Raw genomic sequence first — 22,664 nt, forward strand, 5'->3', positions numbered from 1 at the left:
AAAGGTAGGAGGAGCAAATGAAAAGTTCCAAAAACAGTCAAGTATGTAATAATGTTGAGAGACCACCTGGAATTGACTGGTCATTTGGCCCAAGAGAATTTAAAACTAGCTCAGCATCATCACGAGCAGCAGTACAATAAACAAAGCATAGATTCAGCCTTTTCGACCAGGAGATAAGGTACTGTTGCTACTTCTTATGTTGGAATCAAATTTTTTTTTTTTTTTTTTTTTTATTTGGATTGCCAAATATTTTTTATCGTTTTCTCCCTAATTTGGAAAGCCCAATTCTTTTTTTTTTTATTTGAGCCTGGCTCACCGCTGCCACCCCCACAGGTGTCAAGGTCTGGGAAAAACCGTTCCAGATCCTAGAAAGCTGCAGGCGTCCCGTCAGCAAGGAGGTGGGGGATATGCTCGTTCTTGGAGTCATTTAGCCTTCCCAGAGCGAGTGGTGTTGTCCGATTGTGATGGTGCCTAAAAAGGACGGCTCCACTCGGTTCTGTGTGGACTTTAGAAAGGTCAATGCCATCTCTAAATTTGATGCATATCCCATGCCCTGAGTAGATAAGGTCCTCGACCAACTGGGACAGGTATAGTTAATCTCGTCTTTGGATCTGACGAAGGGATATTGGCAAATTCCACTGACTCAGAGTGAAAAAACTGTTTTTTCTACCCCAGGTGGCTTGTTCCATTTCCTGACCATGCCCTTCAAGTTGCATGGAGCCCCGGCCACCTTTCAGAGACTGAAATCTGGGCAAGTGTGCATTTGGCAAACAAGAGACCCAGTATCTTGGCTACATTATGGGTAATGGGCAGGTAAAGCTTATAGCGTCTAAATTCCAGGCTTTGGTGGAGATGGTGATCCTGAAAACCAAGTCACAGGTGAGATCACTGCTAGGGTTAGCCGGCTATTATAACCGTTTTATCCCCGAGTTTGCCACCATAGTCAATCCCCCTGGTAGATCTTACCCGAAAGGCTGCTCTAAAACTAGTTACATGAACATGGCAGTGTCAGGAAGCCTTTGATATGATTAAGAAGAGATTCTACCAGGCCCCTGCTCTTATTTCACCAGATTTCAGCAAAGAGTTCATCCTTCAGACCAATGACTCCCAAATTGGTCTTAGGGCAGTTCTGTCCCAACAAGTGGACAGAGTAGAACACCCTATCATTTATATGAGGAAAAAAATGGCTCCTAGGGAGATTAACTACTGCGACATTGAAAAGGAGTGTTTAGCCATCAAATGGGATATTCACACTCTTTGATATTACTTTTTCTCTTGTCACTGATCATGCTCCTTTAACCCTTTGCAGTCCATTTATTCAGTGCTTGTCAGATGCGTCAGGTCCAATTTATTTTCACACGTGCTGTTTATTTTAAATGCGCTGTTTAATTTTTTTTTCAGAGTAAAACAGGTTTAAAAACATTGCATGGGAAAACAACATAAGTACTGCATCTCCAGCCAAGCCCCACCACTTGTTCGATGTATTTTTCACATACCTGTTTATAACCAAACTCCTCAATAATACGATCCAAGTCGTTATTCTATTACTATAACATCTCAAAACGCTCTGCAAATGTCTGTGATATTCTTTGAGTGCTGGATGTGGAAGCAGCTATCTCCTTTGTTTGTGTCCATGTCCATCTCTGTGGTGCATGGGGCTATCAGATATGCCTTTTTTTTCGGCTTCATTCAGCTGCTATCTGTCTCACTCAGCCATTGAAATGGTTTCTCGGCTTTTTCTGGGGAAAAAATGACTAGAGACCTGTGCTTTACGTCTTTTTGATGATGTCGGACAGGGTCCGGCATTGGACTGAAAGGGAAAGTTGTAATGTCGGACCTGGTCCGACATAGGACCTCAAAGAGTTAAGGTGGTTACAGACGATGAAGGACAACAACGCCCGGATAACTCGGTGGTACCTGGCAATGCAGCGGTTCCATTACACAGTGAAACATCGTGCGGGTAAGGAGCATCAAAAAACTACTCTCTTGTGATCAGCTACGTGGCAGGCAGCGATTGGAGAAACTCTGGCACCGGGCTGATTGACGGAATGAGTTAGATAGTAGAAAGGGGACACAGCTATGCAAGTACGGTCCCTTGAGCTAAAAACATAACATACGGCCAGAGCTTTGGTTTGCTTTGTGTTATGTATTGTTTTGTTGTGTTACAGACAAGTGAGGAAGACCAGGAGCTGCCGCCACAGAGCCAGCACTAACCACTGAACACTACCTTCACTGCACAGCACAGACATGCACCACGATCCCCGGGTTTTGAAGAGCAGTTTTGTGCAGCGTGGATTGGGATTGTTATTGCTGTGTATTTATTTGTTTGGGTTTGCAAGCCCGCCGTGTACCCCCCGATACCATTGTTGGTAGAGGGGCAGCCCTTTTTGTTAAATTTAAAATAAACACAGAAGTTTTTATTTTGGACAATCAATTTGTACACCGCACCACTTGCATCCTGTCTCACATGGGCATATCATTTCAAGAAAATTGTGTCTTAAACAAATTGTTTTACCTGTTGGTACAATGGGAATTATGCTCAACAAAAATGGGTTTGAGTCAAAAATCTGTGAATAGAAACACAGATTATATGTATTACTATGGGCTAGCCTGAAGGAACCCATGCAAGCTAAACCAAAGTACATGTTGAGCAGGGTCCTTCCAACCACAGGGTCTTTACCACTCAACACTACAAATGTTAATCACAATAGTATTACTATGTTTTATTCATATAGCAAGTATACATCACAATGTTCGTAACGATCCGATAAATTAAAAAAAAAAAACACCATAGTTTAAAACACAACGAGCATCAACAGATTTCCGTGCAGCCAAAAATAAAAGGAAAAGACCCATAAAACATAAAACACAAAAAACAAAGACCTCTTGTTGAATCCTTCTTCTTCTTCTTCTTCTTCTTCTTCTTCTTCTTCTTTTTCACAGCCTTAGTCCCAGACTGTCCTGGGGTCAGCTGCTTTGGTTGCTCTTCTCCACTTGTCTCTGTCGAGCACATCTTCCTCACTCACTTCACATACCTCCATATCTTTTCTCACACAATCTATCCATCTCTTTCTAGGCCTGCCTCTTCCCCTGTTACCTTCCACCTCAAATTCCATTACCCTCTTTGTTACTTCCTCAACGTCCCTCCTCATGATATGTCCATACCACCGTAACCTCGCCTCTCGCATCTTCTCAACCACATCCACCACCCTACATCGTCTAAGGATTTCTTCATTTCTGATCTTATCCTTCATTGAAATCTGCAGAATCCATCTCAACATCCTCATTTCAGTTCTTCTCATCAGGTTCTCTTCCCTCTTTCCAACTGCCCAGCATTCAGCTCCATATAGTAGTACAGGTCTAATCACAGTCTTGTACATTTTGCACTTTAACTTTCTGGGAATTTTCCTGTCACAGATTATTCCAGTTATTTCTCTCCACTTGTTCCATCCAGCTTTCACTCTTTGTTTTACTGCCTCCAGTGTTTCTCCTCCCTTTACCACTTCTGATCCAAGGTATTTAAAGCCATCAACCTGTTTCAGTTTTCCTCCATTTGTCTACTCAACAGTGGTCAATAACAGTAACTAAATGCTTCCTGTAGATATTGATCCGTCTCTCACAGCACCGTGGAGGAATTTTGGCCCACACCTTCATGTAGAACTGCTTCAACTCAGTGACATTTGTGGGTTTTCGAGCATAAACTGCTTGTTTCAGGTCCTGCCACAACATCTCAATGGGGTTTAGGTCTGGACTTTGACTAGGCCATTCCAAAACTTAAAATTTCTTGCTCTTCAACCATTCTGATGTAGATTTGCTTGTTTGTATCGGAGCATTGTCTTGCTGCATGATCAAACTACACTTCAGCTTCAGCTCACAGACAGATGGCCTGACATTCTCCTGTATAATTCTCTGATACAGAGCAGAATTCATGGTTCCTTCAATGAACGCAAGTCGTCCAGGTCCTGAGCATCCCCAAATCATGACAATACCACCACCATGCTTGACCATTGATATGAGGTTCTTACTGTGGAATGCAGTGTTTGGTTTTCGCCAGACATAACAGGTTCCATGTTGGCCCAAAAGTTTTGACTCTTTTGACTCATCTGTCCATAGAAAATTGTTCTAGAACTCTTGAGGATCATCCAGGTGCTTTTTGGCAAACTTGAGAGGAGCATTCATGTTCTTGTTAGTGACCAGTGGTTTCCGCCTTGCTACTCTGCCATGAGTCCCATTTTTGCTCAGTGTCTCTGATGGTGGACTCATGAATACTGACCTTGGCCAAGGTGAGAGAGGCCTGCAGATCCATGGATGTTGTTCTAGGGTTCTTTGTGACTTCCTGAATGATTTTACGCCTTGCTTTTGGAGAGATTTTGGCAGGACGGACACTCCTGGGAAGATTCACTACTGTCCCATACTTTCTCCATTTGGATAATATGGCTCTGACTGTGGTTTGGTGGAGCCCCAAAGCCTTAGAAATGGCTTTGTAACATTTTCTAAACTGATAGGCATCAACAACTTTTGTGTGTGTGTATTGTGTGTGTGTGTGTATTGTGTGTGTGTGTGTGTGTGTGTGTGTTGTGTGTGTGTGTGTGTGTGTATATATATATATATATATATATATATATATATATATATATATATATATATATATATATATATGGCAAAATGCCCTGCCCCTGGGCTATTTATTTATGTTGTATGTTGGGGGTAGTGTGTTAATGTTGTTGTATAGGTATTGGTGCACATGATATAAATGAGTTTGTGTAACACAGTGATTTAAAATGTATATTTGTATTTAGGCACGAGGATTGCACAGCACTTCACGTGCAGGTAAAATGTAATATGTGAGCGCGGGAAAGTGCACTTCATTAATTCACATGCAGTTGTACCGAGACTCCAATTTATTGATTGATTAGTAATCGAGCCTCGGTACAGCTGTATAAAAGTAGCATGTTTTCACTCACCGAACACACAACCCCGAGTGAGTGAAAACACGCTGCTTTTATGCAGCTGTACTCGTGTTACACAGACCCATTTATATCCCTTGTACCAATACCTATACATCAACATTAACACATTACATGCAACATACAACATAAATAAATAGCCCAGGGGCGGGGGACTTTGCCACAATATAGTATATTTTTTTTTTATTTAGAATGTCCAATTATGCTCTCTCAAAGCAGCAATTCTCCATAACAGCACAGGAGAACTGAAGGCCAGTGGGCATCCTCTGATCCTATGACTAAGCCACCTGTTTCTTTACACCTAAAAGCTTGAGAACAGATGTCAGTGAGCTACACAAAAGCCAGCTCTGCAGGAGAAACAGTCCTTGCTGGTTTTGCCTTCCTAGACCGGAGACTTCACACAGCCAAGAACCTGCACTCTCCTGACTCTGACTCACACCACGCAGCTGTGCCTTTACCAGGTGAGCCTTTCAGAGACCCAATAATATTCTTTTAATAATATTCTATTTATTATCTCATGATACTGTACGTGTTTTAATCATCACGTCACCAGCATGTTGGAGTCTATAATACAGCCACTATTAAAACTTCCCTTATAAAGTGAGTCTGTTAAAGATGTGCAATGGGAAATCTCAAACAAATTCAGTTTCAATGGTGAAAACACTCCTGGTGCTCTTGTACAGCCCCAGTGGTCATTCTTATACTGGCCTGGTGAATAAAATGCCAAATGCCAAGGTGTTTGGTTTAAAAATGTCCCCTGCAGTCAGTTGATTGAAAGGTTTCCAAAAAGTTACCTGGTGTTCCATGGTGTTAACATGACAATGCTTATTAGCTAAACTCTCCCTATAACTTGAATTCACAATTTTGCTGTTAAGATTAACATACGTGTGAGTATTTCTTTCTATCTTTAACGTGTTGATTATTAAAATTATATGAGAAATGATAGACTTAATAAAAACAATATAGAGTAGATACCAACATGGTACAGTCAGTACAGTTAGTACAGTCTTTTAACAGATCACTTGGTATAGGCAGTTATTGTGTCTTTAGCTATCCACATTGGTATATCTGTGTAGGGTGTATATATACTGTAGTAATAATAACTGCCATCATGTTCCATATTCTGAACTTTCTCTTCATAAACATGGCTATTTATTACTACTGGCTAATTGCACCCAAGATACAATGAAATAGCTCTTGATAAATATCAAATTAGTTTAAATGAGCACAGAAATTTGTAATAATGGTTATAAATGCATGCAAATACCTTATTAAAACAGGGGCCTGTACAGTATGCCAAAAAAATGCTGATGAATTAAACAAACAAAGGATGTAAGCCTGCATTTTCCTCTATGGGTAACTTCCAGACTAATTAACCCCCACAACCAGAGCCGTCAAGAAAGATCAAAACTGTCTATGGTACACCCTCAAACATCGATTGCTTAGATCTGCCTGCCACAAGCTTGAGTGCAAGTGGAGGTCGTCTAGATTAATAGTTCACAGAGAGATCTGGACCGACCATTATGCGAGCTACAGGGTGTGCTCACTACAGCCAGGGTGAAGTACTTCTCTGAAATCATAACTATGGGACATGGTAAACCCAATGTTCTCTTTAAGAACATTGACCAAATCCTACATCCATCCACTGACAGATCCAACTCCTGTCCATTTTCTTCTTTACCTGTCATGATTTCTCCTTTCTTTAAGAACAAAACTGACAACATCTATTCTACGATCTCCCGCCACACACCCAGTTTGCTACTTGACAACCTTGACTCTCCTCCGGTTGCTCCTCCTGCCCTCTCCTCCTTCTCTCCTCTCTTCATTGCTGATGTCTCTGGCCTACTGTTGAAATCAGCTACTGCCACGTGCCCCCTGGACCTCTGGCCAACTAACCTTGGCCGTCTCTGTGCTTCTGATCTTGCACTTTCCATTATGCACACCCTCAACCTGTCCCTGTACTCTGGTTCAGTTCCTGCTACCCTTAAGCTTGCCCGAGTTACGCCGGTACTCAAAAAACCCTCCCTCAATCCGGCTGTCTTATCTAATTTCCGTCCCATCTCCAATCTCCCTTTTCTCTCCAAAACTCTCGATAGGGCTGTAGCCAGTCAGCTGATGAAACATCTTATGGCTAACAATCTGCTTGAATCTCTACAGTCTGGCTTCCGGCCGCATCACAGTACTGAATCTGCTCTGCTCCGGATTGTGAATGATCTCCTGCTTAATGCTGATGCTGGAGCATCCTCTGTGCTTGTCCTCCCTGACCTAACAGCCTCAGATCATGGCATTCTTCTTGACTGCTTTCAGAAGTATGCTGGGATCTCTGGAACCTGTCTCTCCTGTATGTCCTCTTACCTATCTGGACCCATGCAGTCTGTTTTCTATGCTGGATGCAGTGGTGTCGCAAACCCGGTCACTTGTGGTGTCCCCCAAAAATCTGTTCTTGGGCCCTTTCTCTTCAAAATCTACATGCTTCCCTTGGGTCACCTCATCCACCAACACAGCCTCATGTTTCACTCCTCTGCTGATGACATCCAGCTCTACTTAAAACTCGATCCTGGATGCCCCTCTGCTATGGTCCGGCTCTCAGCTTGCATTCAAGACATCGAGGCCCCAGTTTTCTTCAGCTGAACATTAGCAAATCTGAACTCCTTCTAGTAGAATCTAAAACTCAACTTAAGAATCTCAATATAGCTGCCCTGAACCTCGGAAACTGCCTGCTGCTGCCTTCCCCCACAGTATGAAGCCTTGGTGTACTTCTTGACAGCAACCTCTTCTTGATGCCCACATCTCCTCCGTGGTCAAATCTTTCTTCTACCATCTTCGAAACATCTCCAAAGTCCGTCCCTACCTTTCCCTCCCTGATGAGGAGATACTCTGTCATGCATTTGTCTCCCCTCGATCCGACTACTACAACTCTCTATATGGTGCTCTCCCGGCACTCACCATAAACCGACTACAGGTAGTTCAGAATGCCGCTGCCAGGATCCTTACCAGATGTAAAAAATGTGAACACATCACCCCCCCCCCTGTCTTACCCAGCTGCACTGGCTACCTGTAAAGTTCAGGATTACTTTCAAAGCTCATTTGCTCACCTACAATGCCCTTCATCACACAGGTCCTGAGTACCTCCTCAAATTGCTGACCCGTTATGTCCCTGCCCGCAAACTGCGGTCTTCCGACTCTGGCCTGCTTGTTATCCCCAAGCATCATGGCTCAGACTCTGGAACTCCCACTGTCGCTCGCTTTAAATCAGCTCTCAAGACCCACCTGTTCTCTCTTGCTTGCCATGCTCTTTAAGTCTGATATCTGCTATTAGCTGCTGTGTTGTTGCTACAATTTCATGTATTATACATTTGTCACTGTATTTAATGTATTATGTATTGTTTTTACTGTATATCATGTATTATGCATTTCTCTGTATTTAAAGTATTAGAATTTTATTTTTGTTACTGCATCTTGTAAAGTGCTTTGTGATGGTGGTCTACTGTGAAAAGAGCTATATAAAATAGATTGATTAATTGATTAATTGCTTAGGCAATCTGCCCACACTGTAAAGTGTCTAGTTCTTAAGACACTTAACACTTGAAACTGAAACCATAATGCAAGTTTGCACATCCTGTATAAGGGAGATTCACATTTATTCAATTTTTACCAATTCAATTAAAGAAACATGAATATCAGATATTTCTTTTTCAGTCCCTTTGTTCTGAGGAACTCTTATGCTCAGTGTTAGTTTGCAATGCTTGCATTCAAAAGATATTTTAACAGACTAGATAAAACCGATGCACTTGTGAGATAACAGAGAGCTTGTCTCACCACATCAGAGGGATGAGCACTCACAGTTCATTATTTTAACATTATGCTAAAGTTCTGGAATAATCCTTGGCAACAACAAATGTTCACATACCAGAAAAAAAGTGGGCCTTGAAGCCTTTCTTAGACACAGTGTTGTCCGACTTGAACTCTATTCTCATGTTGTTGAACTGAGAGGTAATGACTTCGGGCTTTTCTGAGCCACAGAATTTGCCATGTAGCCTTGAATCAGAAGACAGCCCACTGTGCACCTCCACAAAGTCGTACTTGCAAACCTAAAAACAATATATTAATCATTCCATGTCATATGACCCTCTTTGACTAAACTTGTGCAATGCTGAGCAACTCTGAGTCTGTGTAGAATGTAGAACATGACTTAGGCTCCAGACATGATGCTTGGTGGTGAAAATATTATATTTCTGACCCACTTCTTGAGTAAACTAAAAGCACCAGTAACCCATGAGAAATTGTTTAACTTGCCTACAGATATTACTGGATTACAGTTAAATGTTTAACCATGTTCAAATATCTGCATATCAAATATAGAGGTAGCATGTAGTGTTTATACAGGAGGGGCTGTCCAGTGTATGGTTATTTATTCAAAATGTAATCAAAAAATCTTTTCCATATTTACATAAGTATTGCACACATGTAGTCTCATCCACATTAATGCAGTGCATCATAAAAAAAAACAATAGCATTCTAATGGAGGGCTGCTCACGATGGCTTTTTGAAGGGATACTAAAAGTGTAATCCTAAAGTGGAAATGCTTAGGAAATGAAACAGAATCTAACATTGTGACTTCTCTGGAGTAAAAATGACCACTACTGTTTAAAATATTAAAATAGAGTCTATCAGCCAATAGCTCACCAAAATGTTTTAGCATCTTTATATTTTTTTGGTAAATGTACTTTGCTGCACAGCAAAGCATACAGTTTATGAATACAGCACTGCTTACATCATTGCCTTCCAGTTCGAAGATCTCAAACTGCAAGGAGATCCTGTACTGGGCGGGAGCCACGACTTGCCACACACAGTTTTTATTTGTTGGGTATTCCTTCGGCCACCCAGGGCTTGTAATGGTGCCATTGAGTTTGGTGATGAAGCCACCACATGCAGCTGTAAAGCAGAGGACAATAGATAAACATGTCCATGACATTATCTAGAAAAATGTACCACAGTAAAACATTGCTATAACAAATGCTCAATGGACAACCTGAAAGAGGCCTAATACATTAGATTCATGAGAGCACCACAGACAGACAACCCCTCTGTTAATGAGATCTTTAATACCCGGTTAACTGTTATTAATCTATTCAGTTGTTTATGTATGTCTCTAAAGGCGATTTGTGTTGGCCCTGCCCAGTCCTCCAAGGTTCCAAGGATGAGAATGCGTTTACTTTGCAAGAGCAGGGTGATGTACTGTATTATCATTTTCATGTTTAAACTGTTTTCAAAAAGCAATGCAACACCATGATGGTAAACTGTTTTTTTTTTTTGTTGTTTTTTTTTTTGTTAGACAAATACATTTCCCCTTTAATGTTAGTTTATAGTATGGACGTTTACATGTTTAAAAGGTGGCAGCCTTAAAATAGATAAATAGCTAGAAGTTACAGGGAAAAAAACATTAAAAAAGGCAATAGAATGGTCAAAAATTGCATCTGGTTAAAGGATTATAGAAAAAGATCTAGGTGGTGCATTGGGCCAGTTTACTAACCTCTCTCTCCTGGGGCTTATGAGGAGAAGCTTTCAGGCCTGCTTGTTAATGCAATATTGGTGGCAGTGAGTGATTGAATTTCCACGTACCTTCACAGCTCCGCTTATTGGGAGCGAGCTCGTACCCAGGGTCACAGGCACACTTGTAGCTGCCAAGAGTGTTCACACAGTGCTGCTCACACCCGCCATTTCCTGGCCTTGAGCACTCGTCAACCTCTAGAAGAAAACATTTTATTATAAAATGGCAAATTGTTGTCTGACACTAGTTTTAAATGATAATTTTCACTTTGTAATTGTCATCTCAATGCTAAAAAAAAAATTCACGGTACCTTTGAAGAAATTGGCTGCAAAGCCAGCCTTGTTAATAGAGCCATCAGACACAAACTTCATCCATAGTTTGTTGGAGGTGGACTTGACATCTTCTGGCTTCACATACCCGCAGTAGTGTCCTATCAAAGGACTGTCGTCATCTTCTCCATCGCGGATCTCCAGATAGTCATAAGTACAGCTGTCATGTCTCTCAATCTGTAACAGAAGCATAATTACACATGCACTCAAAGGCCTTTAATTTGCTGTTGCATGCTTTAGTCTAGGGTGTTTAATCACAACCTGCTGTCATCTAAACATGTATTTATTGCAAGTCAGAAGCTGACAATGGAAATGTGATTAGCAGATACATATCTTGTGTGCATACATTTAAGTGAAGGCGTAACTTATTCTTGGTCTGAGCAGAAACAAAAATGACTCATGTAAATGGACTGAAATTCCCATCAAAACTAATTGAAATTCTTAAAATTCATGATGTTCATGGACTGAAGTTCCCATCAAAACTAATTGAAATTCTTAAAATTCATGATGTTCATGGACTGAAGTTCCCATCAAAACTAATTGAAATTCTTAAAATTCATGATGGTACAAACTGAAGTAGAGGTTATGCTGATAGTCCTTCGTCAAAAGGTTTCAACTTTATAAGGAGTATAATTTATTGCTTGTTACTAGTTTGTGAGGTATCTGACCTAAAATCTCTGTTGACCAAAGAAGAGATTATCAAATCTCCAGCACACTGAGGTTGAGAATGGCAGAATTAATTGCACTAGTATAGATGTTAACACAAGCCAACAGAAATGATAGAAACACAGTGGACTGGGTGTTACCTCAAAGGCTTGGAATGCGAGTCCCACATGAAACCCCTCTGATACTGTTATTTTCCAGATGCACTCCTTTGAAGGCCGGTAGTCATCTGGATAGTTCGGGGACTGGATCTGCCCCACATCCTTTTTGATTTCCCCTCCGCAAATAGCTTGATCATAAAGGATACACTCACTGTTACACCCACTTCCTTCAAGCATAACAATCAGGAGGGATCACTGACACAGACAGACGCACGGACAGGCAAGCAGTGCTTTTTCCTGTTTTCAGGTCTTAATGTCCATAAAATAGAAATATTTATGGCTCTATCCAGCCCTGATATCATCAAACAAAACATAACATTAATAATTATTTAAAATAATAACTGAATGCAGTATTTTGGCACCTGTATTAATATGAAAAATGATTTAGCAGCCAAAAAAAAATTTAAAAATCCACCAGATGGCAGGTTCTCTTTATTTTCTTCTTTCCTATATACAGGACGGTTCAAAGGCATTGATGTCTATTTCAATGCAACCATAAAGCAATTTAGAGTATAAAAATAGCTACTCAAAAGAATAAAAATGTTCACCCTTAAAAAGCACGGATCTGTCTGTCTTGATTTTTCAACTTTTATCATACACTCCTAGTCTCCTAAAGACACTTTGGATTGCTTTTGTCTATAATCCGACAAACAGAGACCACACCCTGCCATGCCTACCTTCGTACACTGCGAGGAATCCTTTGCCCAGAATGTTGCTGCTGCTGCGGAACTCAATCCAGAGCCTGCTGTCAGTGGAGCGGATTGGTTCTGGAACTTTATCTCCACAGAATCTGCCTAGAGGGACAAAATCACTGCTGTCATCTCTCTACATGGCTGAGTACACTATTACAGGATTGCATTCACCCATGCTTGCAGACGCAGTAATCAGATTCCACATCCCCACTCAACGTTCATCTCGCGTTCTTTGTCACTTGCTTATCCAGGTTACCAAAGTTTTATTTTCGCAACTCATTTTGTTTTGACCTACTTACATATATATTATATTAATTATAACTTTCATCCATTCTCTGCTAGTGTGAAGACTATTTCACAATTTTTAAAGTGGTTTTAGCTCACAACACCATTTCATAAATCTTACCTGCCATGTACATTCATTCACTGCACACTGCTATTAATATTAATTATTTTAAGTACTGTAGCTTTAAATATGTATTATCTTTTTCTGTTTTGGAGTGCACTAGCCCATTCCCACATCCCCCCAGGTCACTAAACGTTCCTTAACCAGTCTTCATACTCCACAACGTTCATTCTCATAGAGTAGGACACAACCATTAATAGTTTTTAAAAGCTCTAATCATTTTAGCTTCCAGTTTTTGACATCAGTAATGGTAGATGCTTGTTCTAGCAATCTTTTACCTGATTACCTCACTGTGCCCATTACCTGAACTCAAACATGAACTAATGCACCCTATGTTCTTTTATTTGAGGGATTTATTCATTCAATTAAACAAGCTGATTTGGGGTTTAGTCTGTACTTAGAGGTGCTGCAGAGCAGCAAAACATGGTGTGATGTTTGTGTCTTATTCTGAAAAGCTCATAAAACTGTTATTTAATACAATACAAATATTACTAATCTGTTGTGCTGCACACAAGGAATAACTAGGCAACATTAACCCTTACCCAGTAGTGGGGCTTTTCTCCAGTATCCATCCCGTACTTCTATGTAATCATACCAGCAAAGACGGCTTTTGAATAAATCCATTGTGGTGAAGTTTAAAATAACCTGAAACACAGACAATATGAACAGATTTCATTCTTTTTTTCATGCTATGTTTTTTGAGTAGTGTACTACACACAGTACACAGCTCCTAAAGTGATTGTAGCTGGCAAATTAACTCCATAAATCTTACCTGTTGAGCACTTGCATTCGTTATATAGGTCTATAATGTTTGAAAATAAACATGTTATAATACACATGATATCTGGCATTGCATTACATTGAAAATCTCTGTTTACAAGCCATTTAAGATAGACTTTAAGATAGTGTGGTACATTGCTCCCTCACTATAACGAGGGTCTCAGGAGGGTGTGGGGGGTGCTGCAGGACACACAACATACACCTGAATAAAATACAAAATAAAATAACTCCCTCTCTACAATGCATGTATAGTGAAGAAAAAATTTAACTTTCTGTGAATTAACCATGCATAAAGCACCATGTAATAAAAATATGGACCATTCTCACTCATGGATCATTTTAATTAGCAGTTTTTTAACTATAAATAGCCTGGCTAAACAGCAGTCAAGAGTTCAGCTCAAAGCAACAGACAAGCAAACCAAGTGTAACAAGGAGAAGATGAACGGGTCAGGCGAGAGGAAGAGGGAACGGGCTCGCCCCAGGTTCGGCTGCCGGAGTGCGGTTGAAGTGAAGCTGAAACATCTCGTCTCCTGGAGAAAGTTGCAGCTCCTCTCGCAGCAAAAAAGTAAATACATTAGGAAAGATAACCACATAATAAGCTTAATATTTATTTAGTTCCAAAATTAATGCTGAATAAGATGTCTGTGTTATGAAGTGCCAGCTCAGCATTTCTTCAGCTCAGATACTGAATCAAAAGGGAGAGACAGAAATGGAAGTTAGACTGAAACGTTGTTTACAGTTTGAACACCAGTACTGTATTTACTGTAGAAATATTGCATGAAAATCACTAGTATAGGGAATTGGGGGACATGCTGTAAGAGTGCTATTTCAGAGGCGCGTTATAATTGAGAGCCTTATAGCGAGGAAGCACTGTACTTGGAGGGTGACATTTTCCCCACACCTTCAATGGCTTCTTTCTTGTCATTAACTAACCAGCCGCTTCCCTTCTTGACTGACATGCTTTCAGCCAGTAACAGGCTTCCAAGGAAGTGCAACTGTAACAGATTTCTTAACATGGAAATGGAGCCTTTTTGTTAACCTAATGAAGTACCAGATATCATGTTGTACAATGAATATGGTTTCTTTCAAAACTGCACATTTGAGACCTAAGTAGCAAAACATACAATTTATTGAAATATTTAATAATTCCACGTAAGTCCTACCTTCTCCCCCGGAGTAACAGAGATCCTCCAAACACAATGTGAATATGAAGGGTAGCCATTTGGAAATCCAGGGGCTGAGAAGTTCCCTGTCGTATCCTGAAGCGTTTCTCCACATGCTGGAAACCAAATGAGATGTCACTTCAGACTGTAACACTACACACTGTACTGAGCAGATTCTTTGTGCTCCCTTAAACAGGAAACCTATCCTCAGATGTTAGTACATGTAATTCGAAAGTTATCAGCAAGAAATGGAGCAGCCACAAATAAACACCCATTTCAATGCATTATGGTAAACAGCAAATGTGCTTAGGGAGTGAGTGCTTTAACCGTATCTGTACTTTGAGTTGTCTATTCTTTGGGTACTGTAGGTAACATACTGTAGTGTACAATATAACTGCTTGGTAAAATAATGCTCAGGGAAGCACCATACTATCTGAAACCCACCCATAACCTGTCCTCTGTTCACTCCCTTCCCATCACCCTCTGCAACCCCTAATATTCTCCCCTCCTCTCGCCCCTCTAGGACTCTGATCTCTGCTCCCTGTTCCAGAGCCATAAACCTATCACGTGTGCGCTGGACCCCCTCCCCACTCACCTCTTCCAGGCTGCTGCCCCTGCTTTACTCCCATTTATTTCCTCTCTCCTCAACACCTTTGCTCTCTGGCTGTTTTCCCACTGCCTTCAAACAAGCCTGCATCACCCCATCTTAAAGAAACCCTCACTGACTTCCTCATCCCTCCAGAATTACCGTCCTGTTTCCCTCCTCCCGTTCCTCTCTAAAACCTTCAAGCGAGTGGTACACCACCAGCTCTCTGCTTTGCTGTCAACACATTCTCTGCTTGACCCCCTCCAATCTGGTTTTTACCCGGCACACTCCACTGAAACTGCTCTGCTCTCCATCTGAACTCTTTACTCTCTGCTCGTGCTGGGTGATGTGGTGTGGCTCACCCTCTGCCCCTTGCCCTCTTTCAATTGGTGTCCTCCAAGGCTCAGCCCTGGGACCCCTTCTGTTTTCCCTCTACACCCGCTTCCTGGGTCCCCTCATCTCCTCCCATAGCTTCTCGTATTACTTCTATGCTGATCCTCCCATATCTCTACCTGTCTCTCTGCCATCTCCTCCCGGACACACTCTCATCATCTCAAACTCAACCTCTCCAAATCAGACCTCCTTTTCTCCCCCCCTTCCTCCCCCAACACTGATCTCTCTAACTCTATTCCGTTTGAATCCACCACCCTCTCTCCCTCCTCGTCCACCAAGAACATTGGTGTCACTCTTGGCCCCTCCCTCTCCTACTCTCAGCACATCTCTACTCTGGCATGATCCTGTCACTTCTTCCTCAACAAAATACACAGTATTTGCCCCTACCTAACACATTACTCCATGCAGCTCCTAGTTCAGGCCCTGGTACTGTCCCACCTTGACTACTGCAACTCCCTCCTGGCTGGCCTTCCTGCCTCTGCTAACTGTCTGCTCCAGCTCTTCCAAAACTCTGCTGCTCGTCTTGTCTTTTCCCTTCTTCGTTTCTCCCACCCTACACCGCTGCTCTGCTCTCTGCACTGGCTCCCTATCGCTGCTCGCATCCAATTCAAAACTGTTGTATTTGCCTATCACTGTCTTGTCCTTTCTGCTCCCTCCTATCTCCACCCTCATTTCTCCCTACACCCCCTCTGCTCCTCCACCTCCGGCAGACTAGATGTACCTACCCCCTTCGCTCCTCAGCCTTCAAAGCCCACTCCTCCTTCAATCTTGCCCCTCAGTGGTTGAACGACCTACCCAAGGATATCAGGACTGCTCAGTCCCTGACCACCTTCCGGCGCCTCCTCAAGACACACCTGTTCAGACAGCATCTGTAAATCTCAACTCTCGTCTATACTGGACTACATGGCACCCAATTCTACCAGTACTTGCATCAGCTTGTACTTGCACTGAACTGCTCCATACCTTGCCGCACTCAACTACTGCTCCTAACTATAACTGCTTACTTGAATTTGATTTTACTCTTATAGCTAACCGTACTTTTTGTAAAAACTCTTATTAGAAATCATTCTCATCCATTTATCATACTTACTACGTGTTGTCACTGGACTTCACTCATATAAGCAAATATTTACTATAAGTTTTAATTGCTCTTAGTTGAACTTGATCTTACTTATAATTTACTGTATTCTTTATGTTGCTCTTACTTGAATTTGATCTTATTATACTTTCATATCTGCACTTATCTGTATTCTGATATTCTGTAATGTTATATTTTATAATGCAATACTTTGTCCTGTGATATTTCGTAACAACTGTAAGTCACCCTAGATAAGGGTGTCTGCTAAGAATTAAATAATAAGAAAATTACAGAAAGTGACCTAGTGTCAGTTCTGCTACAACACACTAAAATCTGAGTCGCCCAAGTACAGAAAAGACTGAACATGAGAATATTTACAAATGAAAGGAGACCATACAACCCATCAATGCTCATCCAGTTCCTAGTAGCTAACTGATTTCAAAAGTTTGTCAAGCAGGTCTTAAATGAGACCAATGATTCAGCATCAACAACATTTAGGTCACCCATTCCATCCCCTCACCGCTCTGCATGAAGAAGGGGCTCCAACCCTCTGTCTATCTACACTTAATATCCAACTGTGTCCTCTGGTCCTGGTTCATATGCTGTGCCTGAAGTATTGGTCCGTTAACTCACTGTAAGATTTTTAAGATTATCAAGCCTCTCCCTAATTCTCACCAACCTCTTTTGATTTGTAGTGTCTCTATTAAAACACCACAGTCTTTCCCTGAGTGGGCCTGTTCTAATTCTCTTAATAATTGCTTTATTATATTAATATTAAGTTATATATATATATATATATATATATATATATATATATATATATATATATATATATATGGATGGATAATACTATATAAAGTACATATATATACAATATAAAGTCATACTGCAGCTGGTAAATAGGAAATGCCTCAACATTGCTCAACATTACATTATGTATAGGTCCTTAAACAATTAACCTTTATGATTGAAACTGAAATGAAATGTACCTTAATTCCTCCTCGCTATTGCTGGAAGCTAAACACAATGTTATAACAATCTTTCAAAAGCTCACAAAACACTACATTTCCTCAAGGCCAACCAGAATGGTATATGAAAACAATCAAAACAAAATTGTGGTCCACTGGTCCAGTAATGAAATGTATTAAAGAGGAACGCAGTATTACAGGAAAAAGGAAACCAAAGGTCTATTGCACTGAAATGTTTCTGTTGTGTGTTCAAGTTTCATTAAAATGGGTCTACTGAACTAAAGAGAATTAAACTCACTCTTAAAAAAACAAGGTATGTAGAGGACAACTACAACCACAGCAACAGCCACCATCATGCAAATGAATCAGATTCAAATTGTGAAAACATTAATTCTTTTCCTCTAATTTAGTAATAGGCAATTGATTTTACCCTGTTTTTCTCCCAATTTGAAATGTCCAATTGTATTTTAGACTCAGCTCACCCATGCACTGTCTCAGGAGCGGCGAAGAGGAACACACGCGTTCCTCCGAAGCGTGTGCCGTCAGCCGACCACTTCTTTTTACTCTGCAGGCCTGCCATGTAGCCAACCCAGAGCTACAGCCTCAGAGGACAATGCAGCTCTGGACAGTTTACAGGCAAGCCCGTAGGCACCCGGCCAAAAAAAGGCAAATTGAGATGTGAGAACCAAAAAGTGTATCAAATATGTGTTGCATTTCAAATTTTTGTTGTTTTCAAATGTAAGCGTGCTATTATTTTGTATTTTACTGTATTTATTCATATTACTTTGTGACAGGGATGGCAGTATGGTGACGTCAGGCCAGAAGTAGGAACAACAAACACAGTACTGCAGGGCAAAAGAAGCAGTGTGCACCGTTTATTTAAACAAACATAAAATAAAAAATTAAAAACAAAAACACTTGCTAAATAAAGGTTTTAAATAAAACAAATATCGAACACAAAACACACAGGTCAGGCTGGGCAGATCGCTTTCACTGATCCTATGTTTTGTTTCTTTATTTTTACCCTCCTCTCTCGCTCACGTTCACTCCTCCAAACTCCCACACCGAGTGCAGAGAGCCACAGGCTTTTATGCAGGTGACCATTTCCTGATTAGCAACAAATTCAATCACTTAATTCGGGAGATGGCCACCTTCTGCACAAGGTTTTTAATTGTGGATGGGGCTTCCCATCCACACTAACAAACAAAACACACCCATGGCTCTTCGCCGACACATTTAATAAAACAGTAATAGGAACTTTGCCCTGCCCCCTTCTCCTGTACAGGGCTCCTAGCCCCGTTACATATCCCCCCCCCCCCCCGCCTTGTGCACAGCACACTTGGCCCCAATGGCCACCTCCCCCGTTAGCCCCAAAGTCCCGGAAACTGGTGCAGAGGAATCTGGTCTCCTGACCTCCCCCCCTTCTTCATGGCCGGCAGATCCCCTTTGTGGGGCTCTGGCCATAGTATTCCCTGCTGCTGGCAGCGATGGGCTGGCAGCGAGCCCAGGCAAAGCAGAGCTGGCAGCAACCCCAGGAGAAGCGGTGCAGTGGGCAACCCCAGGCGAAGTGGTGCAGCAGGCAACCCCAGGCGAAGTGGCGCAACAGGCAACCCCAGGAGAAGTGCCGCAGCAAGCAACCCCAGGAGATGCAAGGCAGGCATCCTTTGCCAGCAACACACCGCCATCCCCAGCAAGGCAGAGCTGACGACGGCAGCAGCGGACCCTCGGGAGGCAACGGCGGCAGCGGACCCTCGGGAGGCGAAGACGGCAGCAGACTGCTTCTCTCCTTGTGATGGTGGTAGAGGCAGAGGTAGCTCCTGCTCCTCTCCTCTTGATGGTGAAGGCGGCATGAGCTCCTCCCCTTCTGGCAGCGAGGGTGGTAGGAGCTCCTTCTGTGAGGTGGAAGGTAACTGGGAAATGCACCTACTCCCCACAGAGGCAGCAACAGTATTGCAAGCCCATGCTGTGTATGATTTCCCAGCTAACTTCCTCCTGTGGATGTGGCTCTGGTTCCACCTCCTCTTCCTGAGGTGGGGGGTGTTAGTAGTCAGGCGACATGTGCGCGACCTCGCCAACTTTAAAGCACCACTCCTCCCCCCTCAAGCAGGTCATGCAGACGTCCACCTTGCTAGAGACGCAGTGGGGCTTGCAACCAGCCCCTCGCTGCTGCTGCTTTTGCTGCTACTTTTTTCCCAATTTTTATTTTTTTATTTTTTTTATACACAAAAAGTAAAAAACAAAGACCAGCGGTACCCATTCTGGCCTGAGTTCTGGAGATGCTGGTGATCCTATGCTGGACACCACGTGTGACAGGGATGGCAGTAGTGGTGATGTCAGGTCAGAAGCAAAGACAACAAACACAGTACTGCAGGGCAAAAGACGCGGCAGGGCTTCCCACCCACATCCACAAAAAACACCCACGGTTTGTCACATTTAATAAAACAATAACAAAATGCATGGCTACACAGTCACATTTACATAATAATAATAATAATAATAATAATAATAATAATAATAATAATAATAATAATACAAAACAAATATATTTTATAGGAGCAGGGTTTGTCCTGCCCCCTTCTCCTGTACATACTTATATTTTTAATTAATTACATTTTTCACACCAAAAGGACCTTCATGCTCCTATTTCTAAGGTGGTTTCTATGGTAACATGTAAAAGATGCAGCTTTTTCAATGAGTTGACAAAATCAAACATGTGGCTTCTTTTATCAAACAAATGCTGCATGGTTCTGACCCTGCACTTGTGAATCATCCATGCTCCAGTCCTGGAAGACCCACTAGACCTCTATGAACAGTCACCTGGGTGCTTTTCAAAATGGACACTTTCGGAAGAGGGATTGTTCTGGTAACCTGAACCTACCTTAACAAACACTGCAAGGCTGTGTTACAATTAGAACTTCAAACAATACATTTAAGTATCGCGCTGATGAAGGCATTAGTTGAAACATTTATCTTCTTGACTTTTTTTTTTATATGTGAACCCAAAGTCATTTCAACATTGAAGATATTGGACAAGGTTTCTAGCCTGTCATTGAACATATTTAGTTTCTTTCAGAATTTCTAAATTAGACTTTTTTTTTTTATTACCTCAGAAACATTGCAGCTAATATTTTTAAAGTAGGTAATATACTAAACATGGCAGCCTGTTATATTGCTCAAAAGAATGCAAAACAATAAAAACAGCTGTAACTTCATAAAGAGAGAACACAATAAAACAGCTTATTAAAATGGACCTCTGAATTTGTAACCCGATAAATAATGGCTAACAGTCAACAAAAAACTGCAACTTATTTTGTGTATGGTAGCCATCTAAACCGCTACAAGTCCAATGTGAGAGTTCATATCAAGGGGAAGAGTTCAACTTTGTGTCAATATACGCCAAGCACTGCACATAAAATATAAGTACTGGCAGGATATGAACCAGACATCTCCTCTCTAAACAGAACATAAGGAGCATGATAAATCAGAGTCTATTGTGTTCAGTATAATAACCATTAAGAGTGCATGACCTGAAGCAGAAGCAAGCATGTTTTTCCCAACCAAAGAATCTACAGATATCAGTTTCCAAAGTGTATTCTTTAAAACATATGTAAAAGCATATGTGAAATATAATGGAAATGGCATCATCAATTGAACACTCATACATTTCTAATAAAACTGGTCACATGCTATTGCCAAGTGCCATTGGTCTGCCACTTAGCAAATCAATCATGTTAATTGACTGTAGTTTCTTTGAGGAATCTGATTTTCAGTTGAATTGGAAAAAGAATGACTTCAAAATTCAAAAGATGCCTTCGTAGAAATGTTTAAAGGATAAACAACTATAAGTGTTGCATATGTGAAGCACTGACTCGATACTTGTAGCCAAGTCACACAAAATGGAACAACACATGTTGAGATGTGATAGTTAATCTAATTTAAACAATCCAGATGCAGGGAGGAATGCAGATTACCCATCACATGATCAACCCCACTGAAACCCCAGGGTGAATGTGAGGAACACGGCCACAATCAGGTGATCACCAGTCTCAATTGTGATTGTGCACTGCAGATGCTTTGTGGAGTTTTACTCATTGCTCTACCATAGAACCCATGTGCAGGCTATCAAGAGACTTCCAGTGCTACTTTTAATATAACATGTCAATAAAACAGAAACTTTAATTGTAATTATACATGGAATCTTTCACATTACCACATGCTGGTTAAGCATATAGGGGACCCAATATACTTTTTCGTATTGCAATTGGAAGTAAGCAGTAATTAGCACTAAAAGGAGCAGTACAAACAATGTTTCCACATTGTAAATTTATTCAAATAAATACAATATTAATATTAAAATGTACTCAAGTATATTAATACAGAAAAGTTGTTCAGTGTGCCTTCTACTCCATAGAAAGTCAATAGATCAGTTCAGTTCATTGCACCATATTGAACTATTATCCGTGTGATTTCTCGACTCATGATTTATCCGCGTGAACTCGACTTGTTCAGTTGTATGGAAACAGGGAAGCACATGAGCCTGCATCATAGCTCTCTATACACCTCACCCTCATCGAATCTCCGGAGGCAGTCTGCGTGTTCAGAGTTGCAATGCAAACAACATTAATTACACTTGTCATATATTTTGTTACACTATCAGGCTAGATTACAGCACATATTAGTTGAAACGATAGATCTTAATTGAAAGCCTCTAGCTATGAACTGTCAGAAACCGTAAAAGAAAATCAGTATAAAAATATCTGAACTCACTTCTGGACTTGAACCAAATGACAGCATGTCTGTATTATGATGGGGTCATTCCACGCCAACTCAACCAGAAAAGGGGCATTTTGTTGTCCGACCGTCTCAGATGTTGCTTGAAAAATTCACCTAGGGATTTTCAGGCCCGCTGAGGTCAGAACTGCTAATC

At 41.3% G+C, this 22,664-nt stretch overlaps 1 protein-coding gene across 3 annotated transcripts in view; it reads right to left on the bottom strand.

The window, feature by feature from the left end:
• The window catches only part of LOC121322027 (tolloid-like protein 2), a 134,984-nt gene that overhangs the window by 14,126 nt on the left and 98,194 nt on the right, over nucleotides 1-22,664 (bottom strand). For all 3 annotated transcript variants that reach the window (XM_041261463.1, XM_041261465.1, XM_041261462.1), the window contains exons 9-16: nucleotides 14,713-14,828; nucleotides 13,312-13,414; nucleotides 12,349-12,465; nucleotides 11,654-11,799; nucleotides 10,829-11,024; nucleotides 10,590-10,715; nucleotides 9,742-9,902; nucleotides 8,878-9,058 (exon numbers count right to left, since the gene is read on the bottom strand). In XM_041261463.1, the coding sequence (XP_041117397.1) occupies nucleotides 8,878-9,058; nucleotides 9,742-9,902; nucleotides 10,590-10,715; nucleotides 10,829-11,024; nucleotides 11,654-11,799; nucleotides 12,349-12,465; nucleotides 13,312-13,414; nucleotides 14,713-14,828 (1,146 nt within the window). The remainder of the gene's footprint in view (nucleotides 1-8,877; nucleotides 9,059-9,741; nucleotides 9,903-10,589; nucleotides 10,716-10,828; nucleotides 11,025-11,653; nucleotides 11,800-12,348; nucleotides 12,466-13,311; nucleotides 13,415-14,712; nucleotides 14,829-22,664) is intronic.

This window comes from Polyodon spathula, chromosome 10 (genome assembly GCF_017654505.1).
Source record: "Polyodon spathula isolate WHYD16114869_AA chromosome 10, ASM1765450v1, whole genome shotgun sequence".
Lineage (NCBI taxonomy): Eukaryota > Metazoa > Chordata > Actinopteri > Acipenseriformes > Polyodontidae > Polyodon > Polyodon spathula.